This window comes from Staurois parvus, unplaced genomic scaffold (assembly GCF_062004578.1).
Source record: "Staurois parvus isolate SC_StPar_1 unplaced genomic scaffold, SC_StPar_1.0 ptg000262l, whole genome shotgun sequence".
In the NCBI taxonomy this organism is placed as follows: Eukaryota; Metazoa; Chordata; class Amphibia; order Anura; family Ranidae; genus Staurois; species Staurois parvus.
Genome location: NW_028318058.1, coordinates 1,765,485 through 1,781,727, shown reverse-complemented (window position 1 = coordinate 1,781,727; position 16,243 = coordinate 1,765,485). Strand labels below are relative to the sequence as shown.

Here is a 16,243-nt window from a genome sequence, read left to right as displayed (position 1 = left end):
AGTTAAAGCTGAACTCCAGGAATGTAGCTACTTTGCAAAATGTGCTGGATTAGTAGGGGGAAAGTCCAACAAGGTGCATGCCACCTTGTGGACTTAGTTTAATTTACAACTTACATTTTGAGTGCCGGGAACATAACTATCGTCATGTTTCCAGTGTCCTGACACTGGACCCTCTTCTGGTCTCAGCTCCCAAGGCTGCAGACTCGCATGCAGGCGCTATAGAAGCCCCTCCTGTTCAACCACAAAGGGCTTTGTATTAGGTGAACTCATTTATAGAATACAAAGGCTTCTGTGAACAGGCGGGGGGAGGGGAATACAACAACTTCTTTGTTAGTGCTTATAGCTGCACTCCCAGAACTCCACAAAACTGTCAGATGTAAATTAGAGAGGTAAGTCCACGAGGTGGTGTGCATCTCATTGGACTTAAATTATAGCAAGCCAGCACATTTTACAAAGTGGCTAAATTCCTGGAGTTCGGCTTTAAAGTTTGCTTTCTGCTGGGACACTTGATATAAAAAGTAAAGAAAAAATAAACACAAATACAATATTAAGTGGCACATATTCTATTGATCACAGCTGCAATAGACAGATAGGAAATCAGGAAAAAAACAGACAGAAAACAGGAACCAAGCAGCAGAGGCAGGGAAAGAGTTTATTAGAAATAAAGTAAGTTGCTGCATTACAGTCTGAATGTTTTGTCTTTAACGATTTCAATTATTTTCTTGCTTTCAAACGTATCTGTCTCATGCCCTTTTCAATCTTACTTCTTTAATGTAAAACTATGGTGGCCAACATCACATATCACAAGAAGGTATTAATCCTCCCTGTCCTGACAATGTCCCTCATATCTGACCAGGTTTTCAACCAGTTCATGGTTTTAAAAGAATGTACTGGTAGCAGAGCTAATACAGCAGATACCAAAGCTTCAGTGGGTTAAATTAAAATGGCCAATCAAAGGAAGGAATGAGCCGGACATGCCTTGTCTAGATGTTATAGCGCAAGCCAGTTTGGTAACTGCCAAAAAATGCAACATGACATGGGAGTAGTGGTGTCAGCAGTACTTTTCCCAGAGTTGCAAAACTATACAATAGCACCGTCCTTTGAACATTTACCCCGTTAAGAGAACTGAAGAACAGACTATTAATATAACTTCACTGCCATATAGATATACAGCTGCATGGTACAAGTATTCTAAATAACTGACTGAAAAAAATTTCACTTGTTTGAGATATCCCAAAACACTACTGTTTAAAATGTGATACAGGACTTAAACAGTAACGGATATAAAAACAAAACAAAAAAATCCCTTTTCCACTGGTCCAACCACTTTTCAGCTAAGTGCAAGGTTTTCCTATCTACCCATATAACCATATGTACACTCCAAGGTCAAAAATACAAGGTATGGGTGTTCCAGGCAGTGAATTAGTGGCTCCCCCTGATTGTGAACCTCTGTATGTAGAAAAAAAAGGAAACCGTTAAAAAAAACTGTAAAGCACAGAACTTTCATAATCAATCAATATATTAAATCAAGTTATCGCTGTATACTGAAATAATTTTTAAAATGTTTAGTGGATTTCAGTTCTAATCAGAGGGCATGACAGAGGTGATAAGCCTTTTGAAGTTGTACAGAATTCCCAGGACAACATTTGGAAAAGTTTGGTACAGCCAGTTCTCTGTTTATGGGAACGGATCATCCTGTATGTGACTGGAATGCTGACCATGAAATCGGTAGAATGTGCCATAAATATCATAAAATATCCATGATTGAATAGACCCATACCATAAACTTCCACAATGACTGCCATCTTAGCTGGGGGGGGCAGACACATTCTCCTCCTCTTGTCTCCTACAGTTCATGCTTCCTTTATCCAGCCCATTAAAGTATATGCAAAATATCTTCAGTGCAAATATCTTTAAAAATGCAAATAGCTCAGTTAGGAACTCAGACAGGCATTTGATTCCTCTGTGGCTTACGTAGCTGAGCAAAGCCGGTTATAGCCGGTATCCTTCATTGCCATTTCCTGCTGAGTCAAATTGCTATCATCATTGGTCTACAAGTCTGCCGACAAGTGCATCATTTTCACATTACTTTGCGCTGAAGCCTCCAGCCTTCCTGTTCCATTGTTGTCTCCAGGGGGGAGGCTACTGTAGTCACCGTTATGATTCATCATTTTATATCATGTTCTTTTACTTTGACTGGGCACATGGTCAATGCTGCTGTTGACATGTTGGTTGGTAGCACAGTGGGTATGAACAATTTGACCGTTGGGCTGTCTAGCAAATACGGGTTCTTGGAATGGCTTCCGGCACAGGTGGCAAAGCTTCTTCTCTGACAGAATTACTGGCTTTTCCTTCATGCTTAACTGAAAATAGAGAAAAAGCATTACTGGTATCAGTTCAAACCTTAGTATGAAAACAGCTAACACTGAATACTCAATCTAAAAACTCTTAAAGCAGTAGTAAAAAAAAAAAAAAAAAAAAAAAAAAAAAATTGGGTCACTGCAGGATAATGTCATAATGTGATGGTATGCATCACATACTAGCACATGCTGACAGACTTATCTTAAAACAAGCCTTGTCACCACTGACAGGGCCTCCAACTTTACTTGGTCTTCCTTCCAGGATCCCGGGCTCCAGCTGTTTGAATGGCCAAGCCACGATGACGACACTCCCACGCATGCAAGTTGGAGTCAGGCCGCGGCACAACTCTCTCAATGGACGGCATGCCATCCGTTGATAGCACAGTGTGCATGCACCAGTGATGTCACCAGCTGCTACTAAAGTAAAAATCTCCTAAATGGTGCATGTTTAAGAGGTATTTACTGTACCTACAGGTAAGCCTTATCTGTAGGTATAATTTGAAATGCAACTTTACTACCGCTTTAATATATTTACTGTCAGGTATGTCAAAATCGGTGCTTCTACTTTTTTTTTTGTGTTAAAAGGATAGGTTTATCTTTGGGAACATGTTTCCAATGCTGCAGCCACTTGCTGATCCCCTCTCTTCAAGACCAGTGATTAAAATAAAATTGAAGACCATGTCTCTTTAATTCTGTACATGCTGACACTACAAAAACTGGACATATGTCAAACACAGCATGGATTTTGTCAGCAAGTATAGACAGTACCATCTATAAAGCAGATCTACTATATCATTGGAAGATGATAAGCACAGGAATTTACAGAAAACCACAACAATAGTAAACACCCACAAGATATTGCCTCTTACAACTTACAGACAAGTTAACAAGAATATTTACAACCTGTGCCTAAACTGCCTTCATTGCAACTGCAAGATAAGTCGATATAAATTACGGATATCAGACCTGGAACTAGGAATGAAACATTTTTGAAGTCATGAGATAAAACACCTCTTCACTCACCTTCTCCTTTTTATAGATGATGTTCTCTGCCCTTGCCAATCCTACTGCCATCTGTGACATCCTTAAAGCATGAACGTGCTCCCTCATGGCCCCTGCCAGGAATGGAGAGAGCAGCTGCACAGACCATTCCTCTGGTAACAGCTGCAAAACAGTGGCAGCATCAAATTCAGTGGGGTGGTTGTTCAATAAGTCTACAGCAGCCACTGTCAAAGGGTTGCCAGGTGTGGACGGACTGAGGTAGGAGGAAAGAAGGAGCTGAAATAGACTCTTGCGATAAGGAGCATCCCTACCCTCAGAGTTCCACACACAATAACTCTCAGCTGCAGAAAAGTCTTTTAAATGATGAACTAAGATATCCAATGCTTGATCGTGCTCTTCCAGTTTCCCGTGTAATATTGCTCGCTCCATATGCATATTTGTGCCTTTGATTTTATCTGATAGAGGGAATAACAGAACAAATCTGAGCAAACTATGATACAGAACAAAAACACAAAAAAGATATTTACTTGAAAGTTCCACCTCCATTACAACCAAGAAAAAAAAATGATGAGGCAAGATAGCTATACAAACAAAAGCTTCTATAAAATGTACACAATCATCCATTAGCCAGAATATTTCCCTTCAACTGAGTGAGAGGAAAGACTAAACACGCACCTAAGAGGAAGAGGACTCGGTAAAGATCTGACTGCCGCAGAAAATTCTGAAATCTCTGATGCAGCTTCTCCAGTTCAGTGTGGTCAGAGTCGTCCATAGATTTTAGTCTTAAGATTTCTTCCAGGTATAGCACAGCCAAGTGTGTGTGGTACTTTTCCTTCTGGATGTGAGAAAAAAAAATAACTTGATTACTCAGAAGAGAAGACATGGCTGGTATACACTGAAAGCATATGAAGATATATATGTTGCGGCAAATAAAGCTACAACAGATCAGGGAGAAAGCTCATTGCTAGGGATGACATTTCTCTCTTAACTTAGATGTGCTTCTGCATCAGTATGTAAAGAAGCCCTATAAATAAAAGTGATAATGAAGAAGATCACAGCAATACTAACTTCCATTACATTTTTTCTACAGAATAAAAAACATATCTTAAAGCAGAGCTCCACCCAAAAGGGGACATTCCACTTTAAGGACTGGTCCCCCACTCCCCGTTAAGGTTTGGCACCTTTGGGGAGCGGGTACCCAAAAGTGACAGGTACCCGCTCCCACTTCCGCTGCGATGGCCCAAGCCAGTGGTGGGCAACCTTTTTTTTCAACTGAGCCAAATCTCGCCAAAACCACGATTGAAATTTATTTTGAGAGCCACATTTTTAAAACTGAAAATACATCCCCCATATAGTAATTCATCCCCCATAGTAATTCATCCCCCATATAGCAATTCATCCCCCATATAGTAATTCATCTCCCATATAGTAATTCATCCCCCATATAGTAATTCATCCCCCATATAGTAATTCATCCCCCATATAGTAATTCATTCCCCCATATAGTAATTCATTCCCCCATAGTAATTAATCCCCCATATAGTAATTCATCCCCCATAGTAATTAATCCCCCATATTAATTCATCCCCCATATAGTAATTCATCCCCCATATAGTAATTCATCCCCCATATAGTAATTCATCCCCCATAGTAATTCATCCCCCATATAGTAATTCATCCCCCATATAGTAATTCATCCCCCCTATAGTAATTCATTTCCCATATTGTGTCAATTCACTTACCTTTGCTCCGCGCGTTCCTCTCGCCGTGTTCCCGCACGGGTCCGCCGGGCCGTAGTTTTTCCATTGCTGGGCTAGCTGCAGAATCCTGACTTTTGGGGCGGCCGCCCGAGAGGACGGAGGGGAGCGGGCGCCCGGCACACAGAAGAGCCGCATTTAAGGGTGTAAAGAGCCGCATGTGGCTCGCGAGCCACGGCTTGCCGACCACTGGCCTAGGCGATTGGAAGCGGAAGTTGTCCCCCTCCCTGTAGTCTTCTGGGACATGTGACAGGTCCCAGAAGACTACTGGGCCATTCACAAAGTGCAGCGCTACTCGCCATGTGCAGTTAGCACCCGGCTGCGAAGTCGCAAGCTGAATGAAAACACTGCCCCGCTTCCTCCATCCACACATTTGAGGTGGATGGGGAAAATCTCCTGTGTCTTTGTATTTGTATAGTGGGGAGACTTCCCCACCATCAGAATACACAGATTAGGACTGCAGGCTATAGAAGTTAAATTATGAGAAGTTATTGAAAACTTTACAAACCGATTTATCCTTGTGGAGTTGCAATGTATTTACATGGCTAGGTAGGATAAATGTCCTTAAAATGAATGTCTTACCAAGAATGCTATATTATATATACAGTGCCCATAGCATTGCACAAAAAATGCTTGTGGATTATGAATGGCATTAGAAAAAAAACAAGAATAGCATATGCGAACTTGCGGAGGCCTAAGAGAGGGGCCTGCCAGATATCCACCTTTTTTAAGGGGAAGAAGCCTCCTTCGGGAAATGGGGCCAGGGTGCCAATACTAATTGCGGTACCCTTGCTCTGGATGGTAATGACTATTGCCGCTTTACAGCAGCAATTTGGTCCCTTACCGATGGACTTTTAGAGACACTATCAGCTATCGCATTTTTTTTAAACACTTTTTATCCTGGTATGGCCATTTGATTCTTTGACTGCCTGGGAAAAAATGTGAGTGGATTGCCGATGCTCATCTTTTATTAAAGACATATTGACTCTTAGGGGTTTATTTACTAAAGCTGGAGAGTCCAAAATCAGACTCCCTTCTGCAAAGAAACCAATCAGCTTCTAACCTCAGCTTGTTCAATGAAGCTTTGGCAATGAATCCTGGAAGCTGATTGGTTTCTATGCAGAAGTGAGTCTGATTTTGGACTCTCTAGCTTTAGTAAATAAACCCCTTAGTATCAGCCTATTCCTCCAAAGAACTAGCTTTTTGGAGAGAATGGGAGAAAACGGAATCAGGAGATCCCATGTGTAACAAACAGAAAACTTTTACCCTTATCCATATAACCTCTATAAGAACGAAAATGCAAGAATTGTGTTATAAATTTCAAGGTCATATAGAACACCTGCTAAATTAGCACTTATGAATCCAGGACATAGTCCAAATTGTTGGAGAGATTGTGTCCAACCGGGAACCTTTATGTCCACGTATTCAGAAATATTGGGAGGACATAATTAAGTTGGTGGATAGGATATCTCCCTTTGGAATCATAAAAGAACCCTTGTGCTTTTTCATAACACCTTGGTCTCAGTTACAGCATATAAGAACAGCATTACACCTCACCTTTTAAATGTACCCAATGGTATTCTACCTCATTATTGTATCAGACTGGAAATCAGAAGTGGACAGGATTAGGGAGGCAGAATGGTAGACTCATAAATGCAAGGGGGAAGATGAAAAATATCACAAAACTTGTGATATATGGCTTGATTACTTCCCTCAGATCTAATAACTAGAGGGGATTGTATAGCAGATGTATTTCTTTCATTTTCTTTTCCCCTTTAAGTTTGAAATGGAAATTCTTGTGTATGAATGCCTAGATTCATACACACGTACTACAGCCCTGTAATTTGATTTTTTTTGCTTTTGAAATATTATCAAAATAGAATAAAAATAGACATGGAAATTAATAAGTGGAGAAATGTCCCTTTTTCTCCAGTCCCTTTGTCAAAGAAGGACAATTCCTCCCATGGAGACATGCCCCATCCCCACAACAGGGACACAAACATTTAAATACTAGGTTTCTAACCCACCATTAAGCCTTAAAAAAAATAAAAATATTCCTACAAACACAGGAAAGTGTGAGCATACCATTATCCCAATATACTGCTTTGCTACCAATTACAGTATGTGGCATTATATCACTGAAATCATAACTTGTATAGAGCAAATCATCCAATCATTAAAAGCAGTTACTGTTCACATATAGACGACTCCCTTGGCTTATAGGCTTGACTATAATGAGCGCTGTTAATAAAAGCATTACCTGGATCATCTTATCCATGACTAAATGTTCCAAGTAGAGGAGCAAAGCCCGCTGGTACTTGCACAGGTGGCTCACAATTTTATCTGGACAGAAGCCATTCTGCAACTGTTCGTCTAAAGAACGTTTTGTGAAGATCTGGACCCCAATCTGGATAATGGATTGTAGTGAAAATTAGATCTAAAACACATTTTCATACAATTCTACAGAATATAAACCATAAGGCTTTGTTCACATTGGCGTACTTAAGTGTACACCCATGTGAGGACAGCGTTTTCCCACACGGAATGCATAGGTGTTCCTGTACATCCACATGCAGGCAGTCCCAATCATGTTAATTGGGATACAATGGCTGCAAGGACACACAAGACATCTGTGTATGTGCAGGTGTGTCCCCAAACTCACACATTCTGCATTCAGGGACATGCACCTGCACCCACACAGAAACAGTGGCTATGTCCATGCAGCCACTGCATCCCAGTTAACATGAAGAGGTCTGCCTGCACGCAGATAAACAGGAATACCAATGCATCCTGTCCTGGCAAACCCAGCCCTCACTCGAGTGTATGCTTAAATGTGTCCATGTGAACAAGGCCTTAATGTTAAATTGTGTAAATCATCATTTTCTAAAACACAGTGAAAACACACATCTCTAAAAGAGAAACAATTTTGAAAGAACAGAATTATGAAACAATGATGAAAAAAAAAAAACCTCTGAATGTACACCATACAGAAAAATGTTTACATCATCTTTTCCTGTGCTAAAAATATTTATTATGATTAGCAATTTTCCTTACAGAAACGTTAGTGCTGACGTCATGCCACAAGTGTTAATTTTGACGTCAAATTTCGATTCAGTTTCAAATCCCTCATCCTGCCAATAGATGCTGCGGCTGTTAAAGTGGCCGATTTGCCGCTACACTTGCAATGGATGGACAAATTATCAAGGGGTGACTATTTCACCAAGGATTCAGGACTTCTGTACATCTCCCCTCTTGTACAGTTCTTTAAAACTAAACTAAAAAGGCATGGAGTAATTTACCGCGATTTTTATCAGGCAGAATAAACTTAATAAAAATGAAGTTGCTCCCCCCACTGCTGTATGTTTTGCGCCACTCTCCGACGTGGATACCAAGGTCGATCTTCAAACTTTTAAATGAACAAAGCACAGATATCTGTAGTGTTTACTTGTCTCTCCGAAAGCTCCAAGTGTGGTTGCTCTCTGCTGCTTCATTCCTCTGTTATCAGCATGAGTCCCTTCTGACAAGTTTTCTGGACACTTGAAATAAATTTGGGGGGGAAAGAACTCACAACATAGCTCCTGTGTGCGGGAGAGCGTCCCTTTCCTCCAATCAGCTCGCACAGAGCTCTAACTACAGCTTTCTGCCCCCACCTCTGTGATACTGACAAATGCAGACAATTATCTAAAAATCAGCGCTTTTGAAGGGATGTGCAAAAGAGAAGACTGCAGATAGACAAGTAAAACTTATGTAGGAGGATTTCTGTGTATCTCCTGGGGCTATTCACTTCACTGGGTACATGTGAGGGTTTACAACCACTTTAAGGTTTGAACATGCAATATAGACAAAGTTTTAGCCGTTATGATATATACCGTCTTTATAAATAAAACCAAGTTTCATAAACAAACAAAAAGATCACTTTTTGACAGTGCGACTTTAAAATATAAAAAAGCAAAACAAAACTGTAAAACATTGCTTGTAATGCCATTATACATATTACCTAAATATACTACCAACATTAAATAATAAGAAAAAAAGAAAAGCCTTTTTCTTAATTTTTTTTTTTCCTTTCAGTAGCTTAGTGGATGCCCCCTACTTATTCTTATGTCGTAGTGCAGTGTTCATTTTGATGTTAAATTTCAATTTAGTCTTAGTCAAAGACTAAAGATTTTGACTAAAATGCCATTTTAGTCGCAAAATTAACACAGCACACCACTGCATGCGCTACAGCAGTTTTGCATTGATATATAAATCTGTTTGTTTGCCGTACTATGTATGTGATTCTTATGGTGCAATAAATACTACACTCCTGCCATCTTTGCTGGCTTTGGTGTGAGCTTTACTTGCTGCAGCTTGTATCTGTGCTGGGAACAGGAGAGGAGAGCACTGTGGATGGATGCATAGGCTACCATGGATGACACCTACCTATGATGACATGCTAAGCTTGCTAAACATTTTGTAGCACATTTTCTGGTGAGTGCTCATTCCATATGGTGGTGGCTGGTGCTTCTTTACACTGGCAAGAGTCCAGCAACAATCTGAGTTGTTGGTAGAGGATTTAGAATACATATGTTTTCTGGACTATACAGTACTTTTTTGCACTTTATCAGCATTTTATGTACTTTTATACATATATTCTTTATTTTTATTGTGACATTAAACTACAAATTAGGATTGATGGATTTATATTTATATTGACTTTTGCACTTCATATAGATTTGTGACTAATTGCTGCACTCTGATTACTTGTTGCATTCTGGCACTGCAGGTAATTGTCTTTATACAGAGGACAACCTCCAAATCAAACTCAAAATCACTAAAGACACTGCTACTGCAATAAAAAATCCACAAATCACTCCACAACAATCCCAAATAAAATACATTGGAACGGATTGCAGTGCTGTGTAAAATACTAAATATGTGTTCCAAAAGAAAATAAAAAATGTATGCATGTGCAAACATTATATGTACATAAAAATAAACTTCAGTCTCCTATGTGTTCTCATGCAATCATTTAAATAAAGATTCATAATCCATAAGTTCATAAGATCCATTTGTGTTTCCATAGTGCTCTATTGTGATATCTTCAGGTGCAATACTCATATAAAAAAGTGCTCAAAGTGCTCTGTGATCCCTGCTCATCAGACTGCAACTCACCAAACCTAAATGCCTCTATTAAAAGATCAGCATTACACACATACAATAAAATTCCTCAAGATTCAAGCTCTCCTTCCAGAAATACTCACTAGCTTCTCAGAATGATGTACCAATTCTCATCCACAAATCATAAAACAAAGCGGAAGCAGTCTGATAGTGTAATTCTGCTTAAAGTTTAAAAGGTTATTTAAAGCAAAATAATAAATAAGAATTCCATGGAAAGGAAGACATTGAGTCCCTCCATACATCGCAGCCTCCAGGGCAAGCATCCGTCTACTGGATATGTATTGTTCTGTCCAGAGATCTCATGGAGATATGACAGGCTTTGTTATGCCCCCTGCTATGCTACACCAAGAGTTCATTTTTAAATATTTTTTTTATTTTCCTATGGAGCACATATTAATAGTATTTGGGATTATTGTGGAGTGAATATCTCTAAGATTTACTTAGGAAAACGACATTTGGAGCAGAAACATAAGAACAAGATACGTCTATATCAGCTACAGTGATTAGCATCAAAACACCATCTTTCTTCCATTCCCATCCTGTGTCATGTAATAAAGTTACTCAAATAAAGTAAGATTATATAGGTCATAAAAGTCTAACACTGTATATGTCCAGAAACAATATACCAGCATGAATAGAACACGGTCACAAAGGTCTAAGCCTAAGCCAAGAACCACAAACCTGCTCACTTTTCTGCAAAACCCAATCCACATACTGCCACACCAACTGCTGGTCTTTGGAGAAGGTCAGAAAGTCTACCACATACTCAAACAGGTCTGTCCGAGTGTTGTCTTCCAGGTCACCATTCACAATTCTTACCCAGATCTGTAGTGTAGGGGAAAAAGAAAAAAAAAAAAAAAAAAAAAAGGGAACATGTCAGTGGGCGTTCAATGCTTTAATTTACAGAATCCATATATAACAGAAAATATGTATAAACGTAAGTTCTACAACATTATATATGCCTATTGGATATAACATAGTAAGAGAGTAATCTCCATCTATTCAGAAAAATAAAAACTGCCTAACACTGTCAGAATATTATGATAAAGCATAGTTATATTCCTGTGCACGCTTTTCTGCAACCTACAGCCAACAAATTACATATATTCATGGTAATGACCAAAACTGTTGGTGATAAGTTACTTTGATTTGTTTTATTATCTTTGCCATCAAAAGCTTGCATCCGCCAATGGTACGAAAGGCCATGGGCACTAGTACCCTACAGAGATTCCCAGTCAGCCAATCTGAATGAAATAGAATTGATAATGTTTGATTCCCTTAATAAAGCCATCACTTTCTCTACATAAGCTGGCCAGATAATTAGTACACTAAGAACCCATTCAAACCATTGTGCTGTGGTAAAGCTGGTTACTACATTACATATCAATGCACAGCTCTATGTGCAGTGCTTGTGGAGTTATTCATTGTGAATGGCACCCCAATGAACTGTACGGCACCTGTCACTGTAACACACTGTAAAACAAGTGTATGTATGATTTTTTTTTTTGCGTTGGCACACTAAGTGCCATAGTGAATGGGCTGCCTTAACAATATATCAGACATGTTTGAACAGGTCCTTAAAGAAAGACCTGTCAGAAAGTGTATCCTCTCTGCACCTATGCCCATCCTTTAATGTCTATGATGAATAATACAAAGCCATACACTGAGTAATCTACTACTGTTCAAACAAATTCAGTTAACTACAAATAACACAAAATAGCCAATTAAGCATGCAAGTTTTTGTAGTACGACAAAGGAAAAGGTAGAAAGATAAAAAATGTATTAATATACCTGAAGAGCAGCAGCATCCTGCTTGTTATAATGATACAGTAGGCCAAGTGCAAAATACCTAAAATAAATGCAGCATGTATAAAACATTTTACACTTCACAATGTAAGCAATGGTTTTATTAAATGCACCTTGTACATAGTTAAAAGGAAAAGTCTACTTTTACTAAAAGTACAGTAACCCACCTTCTCTAGCCTTGCTAACATTAGTGAAGACGTTTAGTCAAAAATTACTTTTATCCCCCCTTATAACTGCAGTTGTATCAGATAACTGAAATGAAGTATGTCCCACATGCTGCAGAAATCTTTTCTGCAGGGTGCTTGGTCCTATTTCTGGAACTGAACGTCCAGAACGGCGGGGGTTACAAGCTTCCTCCCCTCTCATCCTTTCAGAACACCTCTGTATTGTTTAAATTGAACATAACACAATCTCTTAATGGGGGAGAGACTTAGGTCATTCATTCAACTATTATCCATTCAATGATTGTGTTACATTTATTGTACAGTATGCACAGGCTTTTCGAAATTGATGAGGGGGGAAGAGGATGGGTCCCCATCAGACTGTCCTGAATGCAGGTTAGCATGAAGACCCATAGCTATTAATCCCTTCCATCACAGAATTCAGCACCAGGAAGAGGACCAGGCTCCCTGCATGGAAGATTTCTACATGAAGCAGCAACCACTCAACGTGGGAAATATGTCTTTACAGGTAAGTGATGTGATTGCAGCTCTAATTGCTTGACTAAACTTCTGCTTCAACTATACCAACCCTATCCTACCTTAGCTGATCTTAAGAAAAAACATCCTGCTCCTAGTCACGGCATTGTTTTCATACTATCCAACCTTAATCCCGCTTGTCTCTGCACAGGAAGCATTTATAAGACTTGTACAGAGCCATCTTCCAAATATCTCCAGTCTCAGTTGGTGATTCTATAAATGTCTATAAATGCTCACTGCATTGCAGCAGGTAACACTGAGGATTGCTGTGGCTTAGAGCAGGACATAGTTATCACCTTGAGGTAAGCAGTTGGGGTAGGGTTCACAAGTAATTAGAAGCACCTACAAACCTCCTTTAAAAAGGCTAAAATTAAATAAAAACAAATCTGTTTATTTCTACATGTAATTACATTGCATGCAGACGTTTTTAAAACTTACCAAAAATTACAATATGTAAAAAAAAACCTATAATTATGGGGTTTATATTCTAATTTGTGTAGTAAATCCTACTGCAATTTTGAACAGGAACCTTGCAGGACTGAAATATTAGAGATGCCACAGGGATCTTTGTTTTAAAGATGTAAGCTTGGGGTCCATCATCCTCCCCTTGTTTCACAGCCTGAAACAATGACCCAGACCAAGCATTCAGCCAGTAAAGTCAACATTGCCAACCTCCTGGCAGGTTTGTTTCCAGGCCAGTGACTCTTCAAGCAGTAAAGACTTAAATCTTGCACCTTTAAAACTAGCAAAAAGAAAGAAGCTCCCATAATTCTATTCTGCCAGCTTCCCTACATATCTTCTTTAACCCAGATCTGGATGACAAAATACTATAAATTCTGTATCAACTATTTGAATGTACCTTATTTATTTCTGTATAAAATGGAAACATTTACATATCTGTTCATGTTTTAATTAGCTATTCTTACTTGTATGTAATGTATATTCTAGCTTACTGGTACTTTAAATCTGTGCACAAGGCTTCCATGGACCCTTATCACCAGCACTAAAGGAAATTTTGTATGCAGAAGTTTTGAGAGTTCTGAGAGAAATCAATGCAAGATACTCCTAATTATGTTAAATGAGCCAAGAAAACTGGTAGGTTGTTTTGAGGAATTTAGGGTGAAAAAGGAAAAGAAGCTGTATTAAAATTTGCATCTTGGAGGTAACATAATCGCACATAAGAGGTATCTATTTAAATCTCACTTTTTGTGCTTTTCCAGCCAAGCTGCACAATCTCCCACTTCACAAGCATTGTCCGACACCAGCAGATCAAGCAGGCTCTCATGATCTGCCTCTGCGTAAAGTTTCAACAAGGCCGTGTCCACATCCTGCTGATAGCCATTAGCCACCTCGGTGCTGCGGATTTCGCTTAAGTAAGACATGAGGAAACGTTTGCACTTGGAAACCTTTTCCTGGTCTCCTCGGGTGAGCTGATTAAGATCTGCATATTCGTGCAGGGGTGGATGTGCGCGGATAAATCCAGAGGATGATGGCAGCAGGAGAGGATAGAGAGAAATCAACTCCCGGATATCTAGGTGACTAGTTCTACAATGATCAAAACAAATCAATTATAAACTGTACACAGTCAAGAAATTATTTAAATATTTCATGAGAAGAAATAAAATACAATACAAAGATGGAACATAAAGAGATTCAGAACAATGATAAACTTATGTTTTTGTTCTATCTGAAATGTTATTTTTTTATTTGATGTTTCCAATTGTAATTTTTCAGACAATAAACCGTTAATTACATGGACATATACCTAACTGTTAAAGCGGAACTAAACCCATTGATTTAACAGTTTTCCAAAACAGTTCAATTCTAAGCATGCCGTGAATGAGAATGGTCACATTTGCTTATGTCTCCAACTGAACTATCAAACCATCAAATGGCTGGTGTCACAACTGATCAAACGTGCAACACCAGGGCAACTGCAAATCAAACAGAGGTAATATTACAGCTTCCTTGAGGGCTCGTTCACACCATGGTGCAGGGACATCAGTTTTTCTGCATAGGAATCTGCAACGTGTATAAAACTCATTTGAGCATGCATGTAAACTGATGTCTCTGCAAATGAAATCTGAGTGTCAGCTTCCATCAGTTTTACTGATTGTGTGGTGTGAACGAGGAATGACTGTAGAGGATATGAGGGTTTAGTTCCACTTACTGGAATCTTACTATTCTGGCCTTGCTGGAACAGAGAAGGAGTAATATACTGTATCCATTAGATTTCCTATATAAAAAGTTAGCCTTTGTTTTTTGCCATATGATCTCAGCTGAAGGTATAGATCAGGCTTCAAAATCGCTGATGCTTCCCCTTCAACAAAGATCCTGTGACTACAGGCATACATCTAGCATGAGAGTAAGGTGCAGCATTTTTCACCATTAAGGTCAGTATTTCAGCCCCTCAATTTGCTTTACTACTTTCTCAGGCTCACCAAAGCCTACGATACACACTTATGGAAAGCTAAACTTGAGCTGGGAAACAATGACCTGTCCCTATTGGTCCCTCACTTGACACATGAACTCACAGACCTAAACAGAGTCACATAAGGAGAAGGGGGCTCAACTTTCCTAGATGAAGATGAGATTTGCATAAAAGGAGTTCACCAGTTTTTGATCTGATCTCTGTCAATACTTTGATTACAAACTAGATTTTTCTCTTAATATTTCAAATATCTTGGGTCTGAGATGTTGAGCAAAAGCCATTTTTTATATGCAAAATGTTTGATATTGTATTTTATAGTGGGCTCTCCTCCTCTAATTTACATACTCTAAGACATAAGCCTTTTAAGATAATTTTCTTTTTAAATTTTTGTGTCACCAGAAAAAAAATCTACATGAACATGTTTGCTTTAAAGCTTCATGCACAGTAGCGTTTTTTTTTTGTAGCTCCTAGAAGCTATTAGCATATTTTTTCTGCTCCTAAAGCTAAATAGTGTTATCCTATGCGTCCATGCACACAGCTTTAGACTATTAGCATTTTTTGAGCTTCAGCAGCTAGGAACAGAAAAAAAATAGTTTTTTTTAGAGTTTTCCAGCTGAAGAAAAAAAAATGTTAAAAACACTACTAAACGCTCCTAAAGTGTTCCTACCAGCTTTTTTTCCCTCTACATGTACTGTAAAACCTCTAACGCTTCTAAACACTACTAAAAAACACTATTGCCGGCATTTTTTATCCAGTTTTTTTTTTAGCTTAACAAAAAACACTAGTTTGCATGGAACCTTAGACTAAAGTACTTTAAATGTAACTTGGGATATTAAAACAAGTAAATCAGGAAAAAATTCAGGCAAACTATTGCTTTATAAAATGCACATATTTGACCATCTCTAAAAGCTGATGTTAACTACATTTTTAGAGAAAAAAAAATGTAAATCCTGTTCTACTTTGTTAAGCAAAGGATTACTTGTGGATTTAGTAAAGACAAGTGCTTAAAGTAGTTGTAAACCTAAAAAC

The 16,243-nt window shown here is 38.8% G+C and overlaps 1 protein-coding gene across 1 annotated transcript in view; it reads right to left on the bottom strand.

Moving 5' to 3' along the window:
- Positions 1–634: 634 nt before the first annotated feature.
- Positions 635–16,243, bottom strand: part of TGFBRAP1 (transforming growth factor beta receptor associated protein 1) — a 43,361-nt gene continuing 27,752 nt past the window's right edge. The window contains exons 6-12 of the mRNA XM_089681236.1: positions 13,987–14,328; positions 12,071–12,128; positions 10,961–11,104; positions 7,380–7,526; positions 4,038–4,197; positions 3,384–3,817; positions 635–2,363 (exon numbers count right to left, since the gene is read on the bottom strand). Coding sequence (XP_089537362.1) covers positions 2,178–2,363; positions 3,384–3,817; positions 4,038–4,197; positions 7,380–7,526; positions 10,961–11,104; positions 12,071–12,128; positions 13,987–14,328 — 1,471 coding nt within the window. The 3' untranslated portion in view covers positions 635–2,177. The remainder of the gene's footprint in view (positions 2,364–3,383; positions 3,818–4,037; positions 4,198–7,379; positions 7,527–10,960; positions 11,105–12,070; positions 12,129–13,986; positions 14,329–16,243) is intronic.